General features: G+C 33.1%; 1 protein-coding gene across 1 annotated transcript in view; it reads right to left on the bottom strand.

Moving 5' to 3' along the window:
* The window catches only part of LOC126890891 (uncharacterized), a 94,042-nt gene that overhangs the window by 2,346 nt on the left and 65,460 nt on the right, over positions 1-26,236 (bottom strand). Inside the window, exon 2 of the mRNA XM_050660052.1 lies at positions 18,595-18,718. Coding sequence (XP_050516009.1) covers positions 18,595-18,718 — 124 coding nt within the window. The remainder of the gene's footprint in view (positions 1-18,594; positions 18,719-26,236) is intronic.

The raw sequence follows: 26,236 nt of genomic DNA, 5'->3' as shown, positions 1-26,236 counted from the left end.
AAGTCGCAAATGGTAATAAAACCTTTAATGCAGCAGTGCTGATGGCATGATATTCATGAGAAACTGAGCTTCAAAATTCAAACAGGTCCTTGTCGTGTTAAAGCTTTATGCTGGAATCGCAGGACAATTCTGTCGGTTGTTCTTCTTCCTCTGTTGAAAGTGTCGATGGTGTGAATGACTAGGGAGGGATTCTGTCTGACCCAGTCATATTGCTCCAGATTTTTGGGAAAACATTTCTCAGTGTTCGTTCAATGATAACATGTGTTGTGAAGACATATTTTTTAAAGAGAAACCGAGGATTTCTATCGATTTTTCTTGTAGAATACCTTGTAAAGCAGGAAAAGAGTCAATTTCTTGATCTTCTAATTTTCTCTTCCATAAGAGCAACTTCTGAAACCCAGTAATTTTATCTGCCAATTGCAGGATATGAGTATTGTTTCCCTGTAAATACTAATTAAGATCATTTAATTTTTTAAATATGTCACAGGGGTAGGCTAATTTTATTATAAACTCTGAATTAATAAAGTTTTGCGCATCGTTATGGCATTCTGTATGACATGTAGATACATGTAAAATTTCATTTTTGAAGTTATAATTCTTTAGGCGCGATTGAGAGTAAAATTTCATAATACTGCGCGCATGCGCACACAGACAGTATGGCGTTTAGTTGTTATCTTTCAAGTTATGTATAAATATATCAGTGCAAGAAAAGTTGTGAAAAGAATATATTAGTGTTTTTAGTAAATATATTTATTATAATTTATGTGTCTTTGGATTTGTCTTCCTCAGGAGTAAGATGAGTATTATTAAAACATTTTATTTTATATTTATTATACTTCACCTTGCCTGTTTGTTACCGTGAATTGTCATTTGGTACGTCCGAACCGATATAGACACAGTCCTCGTGGCATATTTGGTATAGCATTCGGCCAGAAATCGAGAGGTCTTGAGTTCAAATCCGGAGCAATCCTATACTTTTTTTTATTTTTTTTGAAATCGGTAACCACAAAATTAATTTGGTGTTTAAAAAAAATTAAAACAAACTGTTTAAAGTATATTTATTTTTAAGAAATCACATAACAGAAGTATAACTTCTTACGTGCGTACAAAGTACACACACACACACATTCTTTTTTTTTTAATTCACATACACGTGCGAGTACGTTGCCTTTGGACAGCCAACGAGAGTTGCATTAATAAATTAAAGAGGTGAGCTCGGCACCCATTTCTTCACAATGTTTATGTAAAAGACTTGATTTCACGGGTCATGTTTTAATATAGTTCACCACTTTAATAATGTTATAACACTTAATTCAGGTGTAATGTTCTTTGCTGCTAAGGCCTCTCTATGTATGACAAAATGTGTCCATTTTACACTTGGAGTCTTGGTTTTGATGAGAGCTTGTAGTCCTGCATACTATCCAGACAAATATATTTTCTGTATTAAAAGTCCGCGCTGACACGCGACGCCCCTGGGACAACGCCGCGACGCCTCAGGGCGTCGCGACTCACAGTTTGGGAAGCCCTGGTATAGGAGAATATTAAATATATGTAACATCTAAGCAAGTGCATATTTAACCTTATAAAAAGTTTATTCCATCGTTCTTTTCATATATATTTATTCCATCCAATTGTAGTGTACGTTAATGAAACTTTCTCTCATTATTATATTGTCTTTCAGTTCATATTTTTGACAAAAAATTGTTTTTTAATATGTTGGTGATACATCTTCGATATGGTTCTGTTTTCATTTTTCTCAACTATTTATCTTCATTACATTGTAAGATTTTAAGCAAACTTTCTTCTTCTTCTTCAAATGCAAATCCACTAATGGATGTTGGCGATCACATTTTCCATTAACTCTCTGTTTCTTGCAATGTGGATCAGTGATTGTATGTCGGTAATCCCTGTCCATTGCCTTATGTTTCGGAGCAAACCACAAAACAGATTAAAGCCATCTCTGTAAAAGGTAGTCTTAATTGCCATCAAATTTTGTCGGGCAACGGCACGGCATTCTTCAACGCTATGTGTAACAATAGATCGTGTGTTGCGTGATTATTTCGCCGTTTAGCCGCCGGTTGTCATTTTTTCCCCGAATTCTAGCCTCTGCCTTCTATCCAAATTCGTGCTATTATTGGTTTACTGCCGAATTTCGAATTATAGGCCAGTCAGATGTAAATTTCTTAAAAACAAATTTAGTTTCAATATGAGAATGCAACAAAGGAGCAGCGAGAAGAAAAGAGCGGAAATATTATTAAAATATGTTACAGACTATGCATAGAAATACAACGAAGAGATATAATGGTGTGACATGTTAGTCTCATCCGACATTCCCATAAAAATCATAAAAACACAAAAAAGACCTACAAAAAAATAACACAAAAAATGGCACATTTCAACCAAAAAAATGTACCAGCAAAACATTAAAAAATCGAGTCAGAAGGGCCTATACTCCCAATCGAGTCTTAAGACTCGTACGTCTGCTCAGCCGAAAAGCTGTAGACATGAAATAGATCTGGATCCCGCGTGTGAAAAAAAAGTTGATTAATAGCAAGCTGAAAATTTGTTAATAGCTTAAGGGTGTCTAGTCGGATAAACTTTGATACACGGGAACACTGTAACAGGGGCAGTTTTAATTGTGGAACAGGTTAAAAATTTGGAACGGTCACACCACGAAAACGGCACATTTATTTTGTCCGACAGAACAGACTTAAACTCTCCGAACAGAGATTAAACTCTCCTGCAAAAATCAGACTGGTATTTATCACCTGTCATAATTCCTGTCATTTGACATATTCTACATGTTCCACTCATTAAAACTCCCATTTGGTGATAAATAGCAGTCTGATTTTTGCATGAGAGTTTAATCTCTGTTCGGAGAGTTTAATTCTGTTCTGTCGGACAAAATACATGTGCCGTTTTCGTGGTCTGACCGTTCCAAATTTTTAAACTGTTCCACAATTAAAATTTCCCCTGTTCCAGTGTTCCCATATATCAAAGTTTGTCCTACTAGACATCCTTAAGCTATTAACAAATTTTCAGCTTGCTATTAATCAACTTTTTTTTCATACGCGGGATCCAGACCTAAAAGCTCGATGCTCGGACTAGAGATTTAAAATTTCCGGAAAAATTGGGTGCAAGAAAAAAACCTGTTTTTTCCGAAAAAAAAAGAGGAAAAAATGGCAAAATACGGAAAAATTGACATTTGGTACAATATACTAAGCAAATTCTGCATCCCGTATCAAAATAGATAAATTTAGTAGAATTCGATAGATCTATATTATCAGAAGTGCCTTTCGTTTTTAAGTAGATATAGGTATCTATATAAAAGACACAATATTAAAAAATATTCCCCAACTGGTTAACCAGACTAGTTCACTAATCGAAAGCTTGCTAAAATATGTATGTTGAAAAACGCTACGAATTTTGTTCTAAGCTGATTCACTTTGCAGCCTCTTGATGCTCGCTTTAAAGAAAAATAATTGAATGAAGACCAACTAATGGAAGCCATACACTTCATTTCTGAAATGGCTTGTTCACTAAGACCCGGTCTTTTCACCTCCGAATAACTAGTTATAGGGAAGTTTATTTGACAGATTTACATGTAATCTGCCGAATAAACTTCCCGATAACTATTTATTTGGAGCTGAAATGACTGGGCCTAAACCTAGATGTAGGGAAGGTGGTGGCAAATCTAGCCCAATTTAGAACAAAACTGGATTTTTTAGTCGAAATTCTTTATGGGATAGTGCAAATATGTAGTACTAATCCCATTATATGGTAGCAAGATTTATGTACATCGCAGCCACTTATGCCAATTGCCTCCCGAATTTTAAATGGACCTCTATATTCCGCCTCTTCAGAAAGAAACTGGTCTTTACACGTCCTCATGTATACAAGCAGAAAAAATATGTTATCACAGGATAAAATTTATAAGTTGTTGCTATTCATTTAAATTTGGTTATAAACGGAAAACAGATATTTATTTACGATACTAGACCAGATCCACTTTTAAAAGAGACTGACAAAAATCATGTTTGTGTTATCCGTTCAGGATGGTGAAGCGGAGAATGAGTCTGAATCAGATGATTGTTCTGAAGATTCAGATTCAGACTCAGATAAAAATATACCACTGAGAAATTTGGTTAAATAATGTGCTTTCTACTTTTGAAGTTTCGGTTTTGACACTTACAATTAAAGACTCTTAGTTTAACTACACTTAAGTCTCAATTAAAAAATATTTTCAAATTTTCCCATTTTTTCCAATTTTTCCAATGGTCTGGAAAAAACGGAAAAAACCTGTTTTTTCCCCAATTTTTCCTGTTTTTTTCCGATATGTTAATTCTCTAGCTCGGACATACCAAACACATACAGACTCCAGCGAGTGTCTCGTTTCCCAAGACTTTACTTTTTTGGGTTTTGTTTTTTTAATGTCTGTGTTGTATAACTGACAACATATATGTTTAAGTCAATTTCACACCAATAGTGTAGATCTTTGACCAAAAATCAAACTAATAACTTATTATCAAGAATGAAATATGGTGTGTCATAGCTTCAGCTTATTAGCAAATGGGATTAATAGTCTAAATCTGTTATTTTTATTAATAAATGTAACGAACAGTTAGTTTTTCGAAACAAATATTGTTCAGACCCTAGCTTGGCTTAAAAACATTGTCCAACGCGACCTTTGGCAACGAGAGGTTACTAAAAGTTGGAATAAGATACAGACGTATTGTTTTATTCCTCTGTGAAAGTATAACTCCAAGTATTAATTTGCAATCGAAAGTAGGTACACAGCAAAAAGTCTAATTATAAATCATATTCAAATATAAAGAACTGCCAATTAAACCGAATCACATTTTTTTAGATTAATCGACTAAAATCTACTGTTTATTCATATTGGTCCTTTTTAGCCTACCACTGGTTCTATGACAGGGCTTAAAGGACCACATGAACTGACTTTCTAAATTTTCAATATGTGGCGAGCAGAAATAAACAGTTAAGAATTTTTTCCCATCATCCAGTATCCAATGGTGAAATTTTCGTTAATCCCATTGATGATTTAAATATATATTTATGTAAATCTTTAATAATTCGCGCATGTCATATTAAGGTAAAGGTTTCCATGGTGATCGCCAACATTCGTCATGGCTAGGCAGATTAAAAAGAAGATAAATTTAACGTATTTTTTTAATACTTTAATTATTTCCTACCAACAATACATATCACCGCTTCGCAAGAACGTAGGCTTAAGTCAAAAAAGACGATTTTAGAGGAGAGGCATTTTAAAATTTTATGGATGTGATTATAAGCATAACTCCGAATAAGTTGTTACTTTAAAGAAATTACCTATACAATTTTTTTAGAAATATATCTAAATACAAACTGTGATAACTAGATAAATTTATAAAGTGTTTTTGTTAACCCCTATTACATTTGAATTTTTTTCCTCAGAAACATTTACTTCAACTTTGTTAAAACGCTGACCTATCTAAAAAAGGGTCCTTATTTTAGAAAGAATTTTCACAAAAACTAATCGTGAGTATAAGATCGGTCGTGCTTGACGAGAAGTAAACACACAAATTGCTTCACATTCTGCGCTATTCTGCGGCGTAACTAACTTGGGTCTGTATTCATACGAAAATGTTAATAGTCCGTTCTTTAACGGTAAAATATTGCAAAACCTCTAAATTTTAAAGAACCGCTTGGATTGACATGAAATTTGGCATACACATAGCTAACAAGTCAAAGAAAAAAAGTGATATTGTGCCGATATGTGCTTTTGCCCTGGGGGTGGTTTTCTCCCCCTCTTGGGGGTGAAAAAATATTCGTCCAAAGAAAGTCAGGAAATGGATAAACTGGCTAATTTTAAGTAACTTTTGTTCTATAGAGTTTTTTCACTAAGTCAATACTTTTCGAGTTATTTGGCAGTGAATATGTTCATTTTTTCAATAGTAAGTATTAAGTTTTCAAAATAACCACGCGTTTATAGACGGTTTTTCGCAAATAACTCAAATAGTAAGTATTTTGTCGAAAACACATTCACAAAAAAAATATAGCCTGTAAAAAATTTTAAAAAATGGTGTATATATCACGTCTCTACACCTAGTAGAAGCAGAGTTATAGCTAATGAAAAATAGGTTCATATTCGTCAAATTCTAAATGGAATACTTTAACGTGAAATAACTAAAAATGAAGCACATTTCGGGAAAAACTCATTACAACTTATTTGAAGTGTTTAAAAAAAGATTCATTTTTGTTTTATAAAAAAAATTTCTAGCATCAAAATTAAACAAGTTACGCTCAAAATAATGTTAGTCCCTTTTGGTTTTGGTAAAAAAATTGAGAAAATCACCCCCTAATTAGTATCTTAAATGGACTTAATCGTTACGACTTCACAAGTTTCTTGACTCATGTATATATTGTTTATATGATCTGTAAGTTTCATCGGTTCAAAGTCCTTATTATTGAAAGGGCTGTAGTTAAAAGGGGTCGAACGAGTCACTGATCACGAATGTATGCAAATTTAGAAACATCAAATCTTAATCAATTTTTGTCTAACAGAAAAACAAAAAAAATACATGATATTCAGAAAAGCAAATCTGACTTTTTTTGTTTTTCGAGATGTTTGGTATCTCTAACAATTTTTAAGCTATTTTGAAAAAAGCATATTTTTCAAAATTTAAATTTTTAAAAATTTTATCTTGAAACCAAATTTTTTTCAAAAATAATCACTTTGAATCGATGAAACTTACAGATCATATAAACACAACATAAGTAAAATAATTTGTGGAGCGGTAACGATTAATTTAATTTAAGTTGCTAATTAGGGGGTGGTCTTTCCGATTTTTTTTTTGCAAAAGCAAAAGGGAACCACTTTATTTTGAGCGTAACTTGCTTAAATTTAATGCTAAAAACTTTTTGTAAATACAGAAATAAAGCTTTTTTAAAACACTTTAAAAAAAAGTTATAATAGATTATCCCCAAAAAGTGCTTAATTTTTTGGATATTTCACGTCGAAATATTCTATTTGAAATTTAGTGAATATGAATCTATTTTTCATTGGCTATAACTCTGGTTCTACGAGATCCAGAGACCTAACGCGTACAACATTTTTTTTACTTTTTTATAGGCTATATTTTTGCTAAGAACGTTTTTTCCGACAAAATATTTACTTTTTGAGTTATTTGCGAAAAACCGTCTAAAAATGTGGTTATTTTGTTGAAAAATGAACATATTCACTTGCAAATAACTCTAAAAGTGTTGACTTGGCGAAAAAGCTCTATATATAGAACAAAAGTTACTTAGAATTATTCAGTTTACCCATTTCCGGACTTATTTTGGACATATATTTTTTCACCCCCAAGAGGGGGTGAAAGTCACCCCCAGGGCAAAAGCACACATCGGCACAATACCACTTTTTTTCTTTGACATGTAAGCTATACGTATGCCAAATTTCATGTCAATCCAAGCGGTTCTTTAAAATTTAGAGCAAAAACCGTGAAAGAATGGACTATAAGTATTTAACTAATTTCGCGCTAAACAAATATAGACACTTTTGGTGTCATCTCTTAGCGACTATTATTATTAACGTCATAGGTCTTTATTTACGCGATAGATACTTTTATTTTTAGTAGATCTGCATTAATAAGTCAATTTCGTCAAATTTTGACTTAAGCCTACGTTCTTGCGAAGCGACGATATTTATAATACAGGGTGTAACAAAAATACAGGTCATAAATTTAATCGCGTATTCTGGGACCAAAAATAGTTCGATTGAACCTAACTTACCTTAGTACAAATGTGCACGGAAAAAAAGTTACAGCCCTTTGAAGTTACAAAATGAAAATTGATTTTTTCCAATATATCGAAAACTATTAGAGATTTTTTATTAAAAATGGACATGTGGTATTGTTATGGCAGTATTATTTTAAGAAAAAATTATAATGAAATTTGGACACCCCATAAAAATTTTATGGGGGTTTGTTTCCTTTAAACCCCTCCAAACTTTTGTGTACGTTTTAATTTAATTATTATTGTAGCGTCATTAGTTAAACACAAGTTTTTAAAAACTTTTTTGTCTCTTAGTACTTTTTCCAAAAGTCAGTTTTTATCGAGATATTTGAATATTTGTCAAATCTACCACATATTTGTATATGGTAAAGTAAGATTATGGAGACTTGGTAATAATATGAAAATTTATTTATGATTTACATTTTTAGGTATATTTTGAACCATATTAAAAAAGAAGCCACATCTCGATAAAAGATGCTTCATCAGAAAAATACAATGTGGCAAAAAAGTTTTAAAAACACTGTGTTTAACTAATGGTACCGCAGTAATAGTTTAATTGGAACGTATACAAACATTTGGGGGGTTTAAAGGAACAAAACCCTCATAAAATTTTTATGTAAACATATTAAAAAAGAAGCCGCAACTCGGTAAAAACTGCCTTATCGAAAAAATACTAAGAGGCAAAAAAGTTTTAAAAATATTTAATTTAACTAATGGCATCAGAATAATAATTTATTTGAAACGGATACAAAAGTTTGGGGGGGTTTAAGGGAACAAAAACCCCATAAAATTTTTATTGGGTGCACAAATTTCACTATAATTTTTCTTTAAGATGTTCTTGCCATAAGAATGCCACATGTCAATTTTCAACAAAAAATCTCTAATAGTTTTCGACATATTGAAAAAAATCGATTTTCATTTTGTAACTTCAAAGGGCTGTAACTTTTTTTGTGTGCATATTTGTACTAAGGTAAGTTAGGTTCATTCGATCTATTTTTGGTCGCAGAATATGTGGTTTAATTTATGACCTGTATTTTTGTTACACCCTGTATATTAAACACTAGGGGATGCTACCTTATTGTTTCCCCAGGTTTACTAAGCTTGGATTAAATGTTGGGTAAAACCAGTGGTATTAATTGGTGGTTGAAGCGTAACAGTAAGTACCTACCATTAATAGGCGGTTGCTATTATTAATTATTACGTTACTTCTAAACCGCACGATTGATTTATGGACTGATTTTAAAAGGGTTTTGAAAATACTGGCCTATGATACCAGCACCACATTTGCTTTGGTGTATTTCTGTTTTATAAGCCTCTGTAATTTCGGGAGTGATTTCGTGATAAGATTCTCGTCTTCAGGCGAACTATGCAGACGTGTAGGTACCACCAGATAATTTTTAATCGGAGTATCTAGCTCCCGACTTAGTGCCTTCAGATATGAATCCGGGATGGTATTATGATGGTGTTTATACCCAATAATTTGCGAGCTTTTTATAAATTTTGATCGAATTTGCATTCGATCATTATCTTTTTGTTTAGTTGTTTTTTTTTGTAATATTATTAATTTTTTTGGGAATAAACCACGACTGATTCCTGCTAATACAATTCAAGAAAATACAATTTATGTGAATCAGGGATAAAAACGTACATATAAAGAACGTCATGACTTAAAAACCTGAGAGAATGGTTTAACAGATCCTCTGCATCCCTTTTCCGAGCTGCTGTCAACAAATTTACTATAGCCAATTTGATAGCCAACTTTCGATAATCGAGCACGGCACATGAAGAAGATATAAATAACGTCCCTCTTGAACTAGAGTAATATGCAAATAGCCATGAAAGTTATGATCTCTTTACAAAAGTTAAATATTTGGCCCGAGAGTCAAGACACAATTTCCGTCGATTTAAAGCCACAATGAAGAAGAAAAACCGACATAAAAACCAGTGTAGAAACCTGGAAAAATACTACTACTTAGAATTATACAAAGACACTTCAAAATATGTATCAGCCTCAGAACACAAAAAAATGTAATCAAACGGACAGAACCAATCATTTCTACGAACAGAATTAGACAAGGCGCTCGCATTTAATTTATTTTAACTGTCTTGGTTTTTAGTCCAAGAGTCCAAGATTCTTGGACTAAAAACCAAGACAGTTAAAATAAATTAAATGCAGTGGTCCTAACTTAAACTTCCCACATTATTTGTTGTTTCGTCTTGTGTCCTATGTGTTTGTTTTAATTTAATGTGATGTGAATTCACTCACCTATTTATTGACGAATTTTAAAATACAATGTAGGTATACCCACAAAATACAATTTATTACTATTTCTTTTATCTAATTCAATAGTTTATTGATATTTGTTCACTGCTGGTATTAAAACATAGTCTCAATTTGCAATCAATTACTTGCAACTGAATTTTTACTTCCTACCTTTCTTTCTATTCTTTTATTTTCTACTCTACTTCTCCACCCCTTTAACTTATATCTCAGTTCGAGGTACCTACATTGTTTTCTATTAATTAACATTTATTACTGTTTTAATATATGACTGCTAATTTATATTTTAGCTACAACTTTTTAAGTTTTTAAGCTTTCTGATTGGTCTTCCCTTACACGACCACTACTCCTTTCATTAGAACATCAAGTAGTACTAGCCTTAACAATTTAGGTTACAGCTGCACATCCACATCTAACATACATAATACACATTCTACCCGTCTGTATCCAAACGTTGTCAATCTTGCACTCACACACATTAATAAATAGAATTCTGTTAATAAATATAAATAAAATAATAAGAACAAATTCTTTAATAAGTAAAAATATAAAATATAAATCTTTAAAACCAATAAAACCTCCAAAAAAATTTTTGTAAACTAAACATTTTAAAAAATTGTATATATGACATCCACTATTTTGCTTCACAAACACAAGAATAGACACAGATTTGTTGGTTGTCTTTCAACAACTATCTCTTCACCCTCAAGAAATCCCAAATACCATAAACTTGTTTACTTTTGTAACATCCTCCGTCTATTCCACCATATCCCGTTAGCATAACTTAAGCAGAAACATCATGTTATGGTATAATGAGGTTATAGCTCCTTGCATCCGAATCATTTAGTGACTTGTAACCGTTGACCTGATGATGCTTTGCAACCTATAGAGAGCGAAACCGGTCGTCGGAAGTACACAATTAAATGATTGAGAGTACGTCTGTCTTTTACTTCATTTAAAATGAACCCTCACATGCAACCCATTCAACATTTACACAGAATATATTTAAATGGGTTTAAAGCAAAAGAAGGAACTAGACAGAGCTACTAGTACATTATCAGCATTATTATATAGCATATTTATATTTTGAATAATATGAAGGGGAATGTAGTAGACGAACGGGGCACAGGAACCACTACTATAGGTGACAGTAAAATCAGTATCAAACACCGCGATACGCAGATGACACATTAATACTAGCAGCAAACGAAGTCAAAATGACTACCATCATTCAACGGTTAGGTAAGCCAAATAAGGAAAGAATTCGGACTTCAAATCAATACCGGAGAAAAACAGGGATTTTAGAAAAAAACAAATAATAATCAACCGCTCATACCCCATGTGCCGAATTTCGAAGTAGTAGAAAGATTTATATACTCTTTGTGTTCTATGATAATTAACAATGGCAATAGTTCTCAGGTACCAAGTGTAGACTAGCAATGACCCGAACCGCAACAGCTAAATTAATTAAAATATGGAAAGGTCGAATAATAAACAAAGAAGACTAATCTTAAGTTAGTTAAAACCTTTGTTTTTCTCATTGCTACATACGCTGCTGAAACATGGTCTCTCAAAAAGTCAATAGAAGTAAAATCGAAGCTTTCGCAATGTAGGTTTACAGAAGAATTCTACGAATGTCCTGGACACAACGTAAACCAAATTGTCAATTATGAAACTTAATAGTAAAGTCGAGCTATTAAAAAAACTGAACAAGCATACCTTTTTTTTTTTTTTTTTTTTTTGAGGAGGTGGTAAATATTCTAAATACCGTACCTAGCCGTGTCCACTTAAGGATGGCTAAGCGTGTGTTGGATTCAGAGAGGAAGAGTTTACCCCCATGCATTTCCCCCTAAGAAGTCCTGCCTACGGGCACCCTCTGGCTAACTGCCTACCAACTAAAGTCCACCCCCTTCTCCCCCGGTGCACACGGTACAAATTCCTTGGCGGATGTAACTTCGAGTGCAGCGGGGCAGTCTGTCAAGCCTAATACGTTTCCAAAAAGATAAAAGAAAAAAGAAAAGAAAACAATGTATACAACAGGCAAATAATTATCTATACGATGTCATGCTTAAAATATACACATATTTACACATACAGACATTCAAACATACATAGTACACACAAACACATATATACTTCGTCCGTAGTTTAGTCCCATCAATCCAGTACAAGTCTATCCACCTTGATCCTCTCTCGCTGTCTCAAGCGTCTCCTTTTTCTTCATAATTCCGGTTATCAGATCGACCACCAAATTAAAGTTATCTTTGCTTTGCAAAGATTTTTCCATAACGTTATCAATGGAGATTTCTCCTAACCTTGTTTCTAGAATCAATCTCTCTCTTTCAAAGAGCCTGCAGACAAATATGCAGTGTTGAGCGTCGTCTCTGATGTTGCATTCTGAACATTGGTCATCTACTGTCTTCTTGATAACATACGTATACGATCTAAAGGAACCATGGCCGGTGAGGAACTGTGTAAAATAATAATTTAATCTTATATACTTACATGCAGACCAGGCCACCACATCTGGAATGAGCCTTTTGGTCCATTGAGCCTTTTCGATGTGTGCCTCCCATTCACCTTGCCATTCTTGGTACATGTGTCTTCTTACCTCAGACTTTATGTGGGGCAAGTGGCCGTAATCATTTGCATATAATAGCATTCTTTCTTTGGCTAGGAGGTAAATGGGGAGCGTACCTGATATTGCCTGAAGGGCAATTGTCGAGGTAGTCCGGTACGCACTTGTTAGTCTCAAGAGGGGTTTTCTTTGTGATTTTTCCAGCATGTTTTTATACTTTGTCATTCTTAAAACTTCGTACCATATGGGGGCACCATACAGAAGAGTAGAATGCACTACCTGAAGGTACATTCTTCTTTTATGACTGCTTGGTCCGCCGATATTTGGCATGATCTTTGATAATGCAGTGGTCCTTCCTTCTGCTTTCTGGACTATTTTACTAAGATATTTGGTATATCTAAGACCTGTATCCAGGTGTATGCCCAAGTATTTCGTACAATTTGTCGGCTCTATTCTTGTACTACCTACCATGAAAGTTAGATTGGGTCGTTTTCTTGGGCCTTTTAAAATGACAATTTCTGTTTTATGTGTAGCCAATTCGAGATCTTGTTCCCTCATCCAGTCATATACTTTCCTACAACTTTTATTCACTATATCTTATAAGTCCCAGTTCGTTTCAGTCTGAATCAGTAGCGCTAGATCATCTGCATACGCAATAGCTTTGACTTTACTTCCATAGGTAATTTCCAGAACCCCGTTATACAGAACATTCCATAATGTTGGTCCCAGTACGGATCCTTGCGGTACTCCTGCTGTGGTTTGCAGGTCTTTAGGCTTCGCCACCTGGACATACCTTTCATTAAGGTAGTTCTTGATTATATTTACTAAATATTCTGACACTCTTGACTTTTCCAGAGCTTTGACGATGTGACCCCAATTGGCGGAATTAAATGCATTTTTCACATCAAACATCACGAGAACGGCCCATCTTTTTCTCGTCTCTTTGACCGTGTCAGTTATTGCCTTTACCGCATCTATTGTGGATCTGGATCTTCTAAATCCGTACTGTCTATCCGAGATACTTCTGTTTCTTTGCAGGTCCTCCTCCAGATGATTCTTTATTAGATATTCATAGAATTTTCCCAAGCAATCCAACAGGCAGATTGGCCTGTATGAGTTGGCTATATCGGGGTCTTTCCCCGGTTTCAAAATAAGCGTTAATCTGGCCTGTTTAATCTGGTCGGGGAACTCTTGCCTATGGAGGAGATTATTGAAAATCCTCCTGATTATTTCAGGATATTTTTCTATGATGATCTTAATCGCTTCTGGAGGTACACCATCTGGACCAGCTGCTTTACCTACTTTTATATTACTTGCTGCTACTGCTATTTCCTCCGCCGAGAAGTCGTCGGGTTGAACAGTAATGTTGACTTGGGCGAATGTTTGACGGGGCTTTGTGGGAAAAAGTATGTTCGCTATTTCATTCCTTTTTTGTGAGCAGAGGCTGTACGGGGTTTCTGACCTCAAAGTTTTTATTGTGATTCTGTATGCTTCTCCCCATACATCATTTTCTAGCGCTGTGCATAGATTTTGCCAACAATTTCGCTTAGCCCTTTTGATTTCTCTGCCCAGTTCTTTCTTAGAACGCTTGTAATCGTCGATATTTTGCTGGGTCCTATACCTCTGTGCTGTTCGTCTACACCTAAAACATTCGGCTCTTTTAGACTGAATCTCGTCGTTCCACCAGTATGGGACTGTGTACGTAATATTCTCACGCGTTCTACTAAGAGTATGTGCGTTGACAATGGTCCGTCGGAAACTTTGAAAGTCAGTAGTATCATCTTCTTGTAGATTGCTTATTTCAGTCTTAAAGCGTTCTATGTTGAAGGTAATTCTTTTCCTTCCTATCTTCATGACCTTATGAACAAGCATACCTACCTAAATTACTTTGGTCATATTATGGCCAGAAGAACGGGACCTATGGAACTATTGGTATTGTATAGAAGAAGGGAAGGTAAAATGCCGAAGACTCAGAGGAAGAATTTAAAAAAGATGGACTGACTAAATGAAGACACTACACTAGATGTTGGTAAAAAACACTACATGAAGCGTTCCATCTGGTACATGATTGCAGCCAATGAAGGCAGCAAGGTAACAAAATAATGTTTTGCTGGTGAAGACGGGAAAATGTTTAGGAAAAGTTAGGGATTGCTAAAAGCTGTTTCCGATCACTATTTTTTATCTTTTTAATCGCTGTTTAAAGAGGGAGGAGCAAAATATTGGTCCAATTCTATTTAAATATGTAAATTCTTTTTTTTTCGATTCCTGAGAAAACTAATAAATATTTTTGAATAATTTAAAGTTATATTGATATTGAAAAGTTTTCAGGGACTTTAGGCTCTCAGTAATAATATAGTCGTTCATTCTGCGTAAAATTTTTTCAAAAATACTTATTAGTTTTCTCCAGATAATAAAAATAAATGCATTTTTAAATAGCATTGGACCAACATTTTGCGCCTACCCCCTTAATACAGTCTGTCTTGATTTCATGACTATGGCAGTGACTGTTGATTTTTAATTTCTTGTTTGTCAAACTTGTTTTGCCAGTATAAAAATTTGAAAATATTGATTCAGATTTTAAATTATCCGGCAGAGAAAATGAAAATGCAGAAAAAATTTTGTAAGCAGTAAAGCAAGCGACTTATATTCAGTAAAATCAAAAGCCAGTGAAGTCATACGACGGATCTTTGGTCGACGGAAAATTGGTGCAGAAAAATAAAAGTAAAAAAATAAATGAAGCCGTCCTGTTGTCACAAAAACATAATGTAAACAAAATATTTTTTTCGAAATATATATATATATATATATATATATACACCGTTCTTAGGCGTCAATGCCCTTCGGTAGGGATATATGAAGGAGTATCACCAAGTCGCAATCTCTTATCCCTTGCCGTACCGCTCCTCCATAGGCCGATCAGACGCCAGTATATTCCAGACCAAGCCGTAGACTCTATTGAGTTTTATACTACGGGGTTGGCCTTTTATTAATTTCATGACCTAGCTAAGGCTCAAACCAGCGATCGCAAATCGCAAATCCACTAAACTTGTCGATCGACTGCGCCTCAGCTAACTGGACCGTCTAGATCGACCGAAATATTATGTAATGCCATTATTAAAAATAAGTCTATAGCCCATATATTATATAATATGTGCAGAGAACAAATTGAAACATTTCTAAATAATGCTTTTTAATAGTAAATATCTTTGGCTTGAGGTAAATCACAATCAAAGAAACGAAGTAAAAACTGAATCAAATTCTATTTTTGGTGCTCTTAATAGTAGGTTCCGCAGGTGCATGTCACCGCGAGGAACTCGTTAATATAAAAATGAATAATATTGTGGATAAGGAAACGATGTTGAAGTTAAAATCCCTATAACCAAGACGAATACCACCAGAATATTTCTTGTAAATTCCGACAGAGATTTGTAACTTTATAGGAATTATTTGCAATTGAGGCCACCGCATACCAACCATAAATAAACGGCTATTTATGTTTTAAGTGTTTAACCCATGTAGCAGGATTGTCTTCTGTCGGAAAAGCCGCTAGCAAAAACGCCTCTTATCTTGAATTAGATAATTCAAGATAAAGGAGGTGATAAATATTATACATTTAAAACGGCACGTAGGATGAAAATCCTCTACTGTAGCAGACGGCTACCTTAGATTCAATAAAAAACAAAGTTGATATAGCAAAAAAATGCATGGAGGATGTACCAAAAAATATACAGCAAACTAATTTTGTTAGTACCAATAGTAGTCTAAGTAATGAAGCTTAAAATAGGAAAAACCTCGCAATTTTTACAGAATATATCGATTTGCTTGAAAATTTGAGAATAAGTAGTGGATAGTCCAAGGATCCAAATCTATATCATGCCAAAAGGAGCTTTTACCATGGGGGTGGTTGCCACCCTATCTCGGGGGTGAAAATTTTTATTATATTTTGACCGCACGAGTTAGCAAAAACGTTCATTATAAGCAAAAAACGTTCTATATATTTTTTTGATAAAATTAATAGTTTTTGATTTATTCGCTATCGAACATGTTAGTTTTTTTATCGAAAAACCAATGTTTTTTTATCAGTTTTCCGGTAATAACTCAAAAAGTTTTCGTTTTATGAAAACAACTTTACTTAACAAAAATGTACCTTTTGAAAAAATAAACAAAACCGTTTGTTTTTATTTTCTTGAACACCAATAGTAATCGAGCTATACTTTATTATATGTTGGCTCTTCTTCGTCAAATGCTAAATATGGTAGTTTCAACGTCAAAGGACGGGAAACTATACATTTTTCGAGGATAACTTGTTGAAATTTATTTAAAGTATTTAAAAATATGTATCTCCAGAAATAAAAAAAATCTCTAGTTAAAAGAATTAAGTGACTTATAATGAAAAGAATGTCAGCAAAAAAGTGATCGTAAACGACCCCCTAATCACCACTCCAATTAAAATTTGTCGTTGACCTGATTCTATTTTCTTGATTTATGTATTGTTAATAGGTTCTACAAGTTTGAACGGCTTAGAATGATTAGTTTTTAAAAAAATGGCCTTAAAATCGAATAACGAGTTTTTGTAGTTTGGTAAAAAATGCCATTTTCTTCAGAATATAAAGATTAGCATCAGAGATACGAAATAATATTTAAATATGAAATTGTAGCCTATTTAATTCCAAAAAACTTGGTTTGCAAAATTTTTTTTACGACAAAAATTGAGTGAGCTATTAACAATTAAAACTTTTAATATCATGCAAAAGCCACCTTTACCAACCCTTTCAATGCCACCTCTTTTTGTGACTGCGAATTTTAAAAGAATTTAATATCAATAGCATTATAGATCTTTTAAAAACCTACAAAATTCTTATTTAACGAACTTTCTAAGATAAAAAATAAAAAGTTACTGTTAAAAAATCAATATATTTTTTTGAAAAAAAAACAAAGGAGAAATCTAATTGGAAGCATAATAATGTAAGTTAGCGGTATTTTTAGTCATTGGCCATATTTATTCTTCTTTATTTATATATTATTAATATATTCTAGAAGTTTGACTGGCGTAGTCTGATTAGTTTTTAAAAAATTGAAGTTGAAAGCGAATAACGAATGTTTGCAATTTGGTAAAAAATGCCATTTTCTTCAGAATAGAAAGACTGGCATCAGAGATACGAAGAAATGTTTAAATATGAAATTGTAGGTAATTTAATTCCCAAGAACTTGGTTTGATAAAATTTATTCTACGGCAAAAATTGAGTGAATCGTAAATGAGTATACCACCGAAAAACATTGATTTTTTGATATAAAACTAACACTTTCGATGATAGCTTCCATGATAGCCTAATACAAAAATACCGGTCTGGCTGGAGGGTAGCGGTTATTTTTTCCAAAAATCCCCCCAAAGTTAAAAAAGGGTAAAAATTGTTATTACAAAAAATATCATTGACGTGACTTTAAAGTAAGTTTAAATATTCAAATATAAAGAAAATAAACAGGCCAGGCGATTTGCGAGAGATTTTAACTTTGCAAGATGCTTGTATGGGCGCCCCAGGATTATTTTCAGGGTGTGCATCTGAACTTCAAAAGATTGCATCTGAATCTGTACATACTATTAACCAGTATAAAATATACAACTAAACATGCATAGATATGTACTTTCTTTCCGGACAAGGGGGTGCAATTGTTATTTTGACAGGGTATTTGTTAATATTGATAATAAATATTTTAAAAGAGACAGGTTTTTTTAAAAATTTTTAACTGCCAGGTGATCAAATAAATTACGAGTGCATGTAAATGAAAATCGCTATAGGTAAGGAGTAGTGTGATAAAGAGCGTATACCGATAGCTGTTTGCGTTCTTTATTGCAGTGAGTCCATTAGCTGGAACAAAATCACCTGACCCGGCGACATCCATGTTGTTGCGCCTCAATCTCGTACTTCTTCTTCAGACTCACAGTTCTCGTACTTCTTCATCTGAGCTAAAATATTCACATTCTTCTTCTTCGTCAGACTCACCTTGAGACTCAGGTTCTTGTTCTATGTGATCTGTAAATAGTTGTGATATGTGTTTAGAATTAACTAAAATTAATTAGTAATTAATTAATTCCGTTGCTATGTATTCTCTGTCCTTTTATATGGAATCGAAGCCTGGACAATCACGGACGCTTCTGAGAAAAGATTTGACATTATTGAGATGTGGTGTTATCGAAGAACGTAAAACATATATTGGACATAACACGTAACAAAAACGGAAATATTCAGAAAGATGAAAAAGGCAAAATAAATACTCAACACTATGAGGAAAAGAAAATGTGAGTACTTTGGTCATATAAGAAATAAAAAACGTGATGTGATTGGTTGTACAGGGAAAAGTGTAAGAAAAAAGAGAACCGGGAGGACGATTCATATCCTGGTTGAAAAATTTAAAGTAGTGGAGTGTAAAAACAATATTAGAACTCTTCAGAATCGCTGCAGACAGAATAAAATGGGCCGTGATGATCGCCATATGTTTATGGTGCTATAGATAGCAATTCATCAGCGAACCAAAGAGAATTTCATAAATATTGCTGGAGGTAAGCTTACATGTTCTTTTTATAACTGAAATCTTTTTTTTAGGTAATTCAATATTTTGCTTCTTCGTGTGACTTATAATTTTGTGACAATGGTGATCATCTATATTTATTTATTAAGCTCAACAGGCCTTGAAGACCTAGGGCTGAAATATTTAATTTTTTCTTACAATAATTACTATTACACAGTGGTGATCATTACGGCTCAATTTATTCTGTCTGCAGCGATTCTGAAAAACTTGCGTCTTTTTTAGAATATTTATTTTTAATATTAAAAAATAATACCCTGTCAAAATAACAATTGCACCCCCTGTCCGGAAATAAAGTACATAGCTATGTATGTATAGTTTTATATTTTACACTAGTTAATAGTATGTACAGATTCAGATGTAATCTTCTGAAGTTCAGATTCATTTAAATTTACTTTTTCTACAACCGTGTTAAAATAGTATATTGTGCAACAAGTGCAGAAAGGTACTAATTTCTCACGAGTTTGAAAAGTTGCGGTACGAGCGCAAGCGAGTGCCGCAATTCAAACGAGTGAGAAATTACCTTTCTGCACGTGTTTCACATTATACTTTTTCTACAAGCACAGTTTTTCCTAAAAATAAAAATCACAATTTCCAAACGACGATTAATTATAATAGGTACCTATGTGATAAATTTTAAACTGTATTTAATTAATACCTACTAATCAATTTAAATTTCTTATACCTAAATAAATTGCACAGAAATCAGTTAAAAAATTAATGCACTGCCTTAATTTGTTTAAATTTAAACAATTATTACACATTATTGACATTATATTTATGCAGTCACGGATTTACACAAAACTTACTTCATTCGACGTCTCTTGCACAGGTTGCTAAATCCTTATTGGTTATTTGATAATTATAAAATGTTTAATAAGAATAAAATTGTAAAATAAAACAGTTGTAACATCCATAATTTAGTTTCTATGCTATAGTTAAATATAATAATTGTCTTATAGGTTATATATTTGTCTAAAGTTTAACCACGGATGTAAAGAGAATATAACGTTACTCAGAATGCGGTAGTCCACGGATGTAAACAGAATATAACGTTACTCAGAATGAGGTAGTCAATTGTGCAGAAAATAACTTTGCGGCACAGAAACGTCACTTTGCGGCACAGAAACGTCACTTTTCTGCACACTAATGTCAAATATCTTATACTGTGAGAAAATATCAAGTTTGCTAATATAAAACCGTGCAGAAAAGTGCACTTTGAATAGTGGTTGTAGAAAAATGCAATTTTTAGCACTCCATACGAGCGTTAAAAATGCTACTTTAAGGCACTAGTGCTTTAAAATATTTTTAAGGCACTGCAGTTCGTATTGACCGTATAGACAATTTTGATGTAATGTCAAAAAAATATAAAAATGGAATGTCAATTCAAGTAAAAGCTTTTGTAGATATTGTCCTGTAATTACGTTTGTAGAAAAAATATTGTATGATATGCGTGTTAAAAAGTACATTTTTAAGGCACTCATGTGAATTGCAGAACTCGCTATCGCTCCTGCAAACTTTCACATGCGTGCCTTAAACGTGTACTTTTAACTATATCTCAAAAATGTCTAACAGCTCTCATGCTATAAGCCAAAGGTCGTCATCAAAGAATCCGTCGGGTTATTCTCTGTGGGAGTTTCGAAAATCTAGTTATTTAAGTTTCGAAAATCTAGTTATTTAAAAAACAGATAAGTAGAGAAGTGAGACAGGGCTGTGTACTTTCACCATTACTATTCAATATATACTCCGGATAGTTCTTTACACAAGCACTTAAAAACTGTACAGAAGAGATCAAGATAAATGGTGAAAATATAAATAACATCCGTTATTTATCGCTGAAAGTAAGAAAGGCCGCAGACACTACTAAACACAATTTGTGATTCTGGGGAACAGTTTGGTTTAACAATAAACATAAAGAAAACAAAAACCATGGTTATCAGTACGAGGGGCAAAGTCATTACAAGGATCCAGATAAAAAATTAAGATATTCAGCAAGTGGACAAAATGAAATACGTAGGAGTCTGGATTACGGAAGATCTAAATCCGAAATAAGAAATTCGATCAAGAATAGAGCAATCAAGAGCAGCCTTTTTGAAGATAAGGAAATTTCTGAGTAAGCAAAGACTCAATCTGCAAATCCGATATCGGATGGTAAAATGTTATATCCAATCTATTCGTCTTTATGGTGTCGAAGCCTGGACTGTTAATGTTGACTTAATGAAATAGTTATAAGCTTTTGAGATCTGGCTTTTTAGGAGAATTTTGAAAATACCGTGGACCAATCATATTACAAACGAAATGATATTGCATACGTAACGTTACAAACGTCACATCTTTGATATTTCATTTTTAAATAATTATTTTACTTTATTTCTTTAATATTTCATTAACAATAATTTTTTTCTATTTGTTTTACCAGTTTTCTTCGTTGAAAACTCGTTGGCGCTCTCTTTTATTACCCTCTTTTATTATCTTCTATTTCCTATATCTCTTTTCATTTAAATCATCGATTGAACATACGGAACGTACCCCATATATTCTTACTCTGTAAGTAACTGCTTTCAATACGGAACATGCTCGCCACTGCCTATGTCGCACTGTCATGAAAGTGTCACTTCATCCTTCATTCCTACCCGCTGACACAAAATGAAAATGGTAGGGACAGGGAAACTAAATCTATTTAAAGAGATGAGCCCATAAGGCCCTATCTATTTCCATACTTTCACTCTCTTGGGGTAAGAAATCATTATTTTTTTTTGGAATCATAGTTCAACATCTAACAGTCTTTCTAATGATTTTTTATATTTAACCTAACCACAATGTCAAACCATGTGTTCTAATATTTTAGTTTTAAATATATTATCAGTAGTAATTGCACAAGAGCTCTAAAATTATTGAATTTTTCCCGAGTGATACTTTGACAGTTTTAATTTCACGAGCCGAAGGCGAGTAAAATTATGTCAAAGTGTCACGATGGCAAAAATTCTATATTCATTTTAGAGATCGAGTGCAATTTGTTGCGATTATTTCATGAATAAAACTGTTCAAAACCAAAATTTTATTGTAATTTATTTATGTAAGTACAAATTAGTACTGTTAAACACACAGTTGATATAAAATATTTTACGGTTGAAAGTCATCACTTTTATAACTTTTAAAAACATTAATTGTCATTAATGTCACGAAGGGCATCTGACGTAATATACTTGACGACGGGATATTATCAAAAATTATCACCTTAATTTGCATTTCTGTAGCTTTCTATTGGTCAGAATCTTCTATGAATGAAATAATCTTTTTAATTTACATATATGCACGTTTAGTAATCAAAATTTTAACTATTCTCCTCATCTAAATGCCATTTAATTTACCTTGCCATTTACTATTTTTGGATACTATTTGGCGAAGGTACAGTTTGGTTACTAGCTTCTTGATTGTTGATATGTGTTTTACTGTTACAGTTTTTGGGAATAAGATCACCGTTCTCCCTCCGGGAGTTTCAACAACCCTCAAATCGCCGGCGATATAACAACGAGGACCATGTCATCAGGGCTGCAACCACATTACCAAGACTGCAACGACCAACATCCGTAGGCCTGGTGGAATACAACATCTACAACCCCAGAGCCCGTTGCCCGTTGCAGAACCAGCAGAAGTACCATTGGACGTCAATAAGTTACCATCAGCTACCGAAAGCCATAAGTATAATCCAGAATTGTTAGTTTTTGGCAAGAATTTGAATATATTTGTTAACGCAATTTACTAAGTCATATTTTTATTATATCTTTATGAACAATAAACATGATTAGTTAAAAATACTGTTTTGTTTGCTTCCATTCTAAATTTTCAGAATTCATTTCTAAGATTAGGACAAGACGAACACACACCTGAGTGACTGAGCTAAGCTAAGGGTGTAACAATGGCTATCTTAGATGATTTATGTAATATTTTCGAATATTATTTCAATTAGCTGGGGTAGTCCATCGCCTTATTCGTTTCACATATTAATGGGAAGAGACAGAGAACTTTGACCACCATTAAAAAGCGAAAGATAGCATATTTGGGGCACATACTTAGAAATGATAAGCTGCAAGCCTATTTTGTACTTTTTGTTGCTTATTTACTATCACAAATTAAAGTGAATTTGTGCCAAGTTAAAGAATAGCTCTTCCCTAGCTTACATGTATAATTTAATGTCCAATTTTCTTATTTTACAGACAATAAAGTACAAACTCGTTACTATTTATTTCGCTGTCGGTAAGCAGCAATCTCTTAACGTAATAAAAGCTACTCACGCAATCTTCAATTAAGACCTTATAATGTTTGTTCTATGCAAATGAGCCTTGTACTTCCAAAGATTTATACACTTTGTTTGCAGGCCTCCTTTAAAACAAAACCAGTGCTACCAATCTCGTGAGAAATTTGTATACCATAACTTAATTTTGTCGAGTGGGTTGCCTTCAGCAGGTACTTTAAAGATCCGCTGAACAATACGTTTATATTTATTTGATCAAGTTTTTCTGATCCATGTTTCAAAATAAGTAATTAAGGAAACGGTTTTCATGTTTTAGTAGTATATTTGTGGATATACGAATAAAGAGACACATCGCATTATATCGCGCAAGAATTAGGTGCTTGTCTAATTTCCATCATAATTTACAAGAGTGCCCGTTGTAACAATTTGTTAAAAAAAAAAACAAAAATTTCGAGATAAACTAAAATTAGCCAACTTGGTAATAATATTAAAGCCGCGAAGATGGAGAAGATAAATTCATTTACCCCGGGATACCCCGGGAAAAAACATACGAAATAGGTACTGATAAAAAACAAACATTGCAAAAGGCGTTGAAAGAATCATTGATGTATGAAATGGATAGCGAAATAAATTAAAAAGGCAAAAGAAAATACGAAGTTATACTTAATTTTAAAAATGCCTTTAATACATCAACTTGGGCCATGATAATCGAAAGAATGAAAGACATAAATACAGAACGCTTTTATTTAGAAAAACGAAAACTGGTACACTTATTTATCTTCCAGAGATAAATCGATTCCACCAATTGCGAAGTTCTAGTACCGGTCATAGGCGTCATGACGTTCTAGTACCGGTCATAGGCAAATTTGAATTACTCCTCCTGGTTTAAAAACAGAGCATAATTGTTTAAGATGAAGACAGAAACAGAATCGATTGAATTTGATTGAGATATAGAGTAGATTTAGTAAACCGAATTTAATCAATTTGTGGATAAAGCTTGTTCTAAATGATAAACATAGATACTATTTACAAAAAATATTACATTTTCAAATTAATTTTGAAAAAAACAAAACAAATGTGATGTGATGTGTGTTTGGGTCATAAACAAATAATACTTTTCTTAAGAATTTTTATAGTAGGCTGCTAATTGCTTGCGTTTTATATATACAAATAAAACAATTTGTCGGGTTATCATCATAAAATTCTTTTACAACCTTCACCAACTCTTTTACAAAGTGTAAAATTTTGGCAACACTTTAATATTGCCCATAGTTAGCTATGATGAGTGGATATTTTATGTTTTTAATATTTTTAATGTTGGCAGTAAAACCCGGACCCGATTGGCACAAGGTGGTTTCTGAAAATGACCTCGCAAATGCGGTGGAAGATTAATAAATTCTGGAGTTTATTTGTGATATTTTCAATGAAGTTATTAAAGAGCAGTAAAATTGGTTTTGTGTCTGTATTAAATTTTGATAGCGATTTTAATACGCATATAAAAGACGCACCTGACAGATAAGTACTTGTTATTTACAAGTTTCGATGATACCTTGTTGATTTTTTTATTTTACTCATAAAGTAATTTTGATAAATTTGTCTCAAACTTCCACTCGTTTAATTTCTCTTTATTTGTGTATTTATTTTTTATTTTGCATTTCCGTATTTGTTACTTTCGATATACAATATTGCCGCGCAATATGTAATTCTCATATTTGGTTTACTTATCACTAACTATCTTCATATTAATATTTCTCGAATATTCATTGGTCATTAAACATTGGTTTAAACCACTGAGGAGGAAGTTTTTATAGTAGCTGCAGCCATTGCAGCAATGGAAAAGAAACAAAAATTAAGAAAATAGAATGAATATATAGAGGAACTATTCCGTGACCAGAGACAGGAAAATATACCTATATATATTGTTGTAGAATTGTTTTTTTTTATTAAAAAAATTATAGTTCATCATTTAAAAAGAAAACTAAATTTATATCAAAGACCATTAGATCATAGATTCTCATCCCATTCTAATTTAGCTATTAAACAGTGTTTCGAGAAAGTGAAAACGATTAGTGATAATGATTCGACGAAGTGAATGGGTACACTAACAAACAATTCGGGATTAGAAAGTGGACATATTGTTTGGCGAGAACAATAATGTTTTTAAAATGTTTCCGGGAGGGTTAATGATGGTAAACACTTTGTTTTAGTTTTTAGAATTAAAAGTAGTATATAGGAAAAAACTAAGTATGATATTTCTTAAAATTTGACAAATTGGAAAGTTATATAGAAAAATATTTGGTTCTTAAGAAATGGGTATGAAAGGTTTTGAGAGAGGCGTGTTTTTGATTGGGTGAAAAAGATCAGTAGAAGGAATAAGAAAGTTGGAGTCTGAATTTGCGAGAGAAGAGAGGGTCACTGTATAATAGATATCTGAAGAGAGCAGTCGAGTTTTCAAAAGTGAGAAATCAGTGTAAAGTGGTGTGATCGGCATTTGCGAGCAGAATCAAGTTGAAACCAAATTGTCGACCGGTTGAAAAGTTAATTTTCCTGGTCCGAGGGAGATTCCTTTGTTTTGTCTAGAACGAGTCGCTGATTGATATCTATTTGCACAGGATATCGAGCAAGGAGAAAATTGAGTAAGAGAATTCGAGCAAGTTCCTGTGTGTTGTTTTGGAAGCAGTTTAAGACGAGAGGGATTTTGTCGCAACGTCCAGAGAGTACGTTGGGAGAATCGAGAACCACT

This window comes from Diabrotica virgifera, chromosome 1 (assembly GCF_917563875.1).
Source record: "Diabrotica virgifera virgifera chromosome 1, PGI_DIABVI_V3a".
In the NCBI taxonomy this organism is placed as follows: domain Eukaryota; kingdom Metazoa; phylum Arthropoda; class Insecta; order Coleoptera; family Chrysomelidae; genus Diabrotica; species Diabrotica virgifera.
This window is presented reverse-complemented; position numbering and strand designations above follow the sequence as displayed.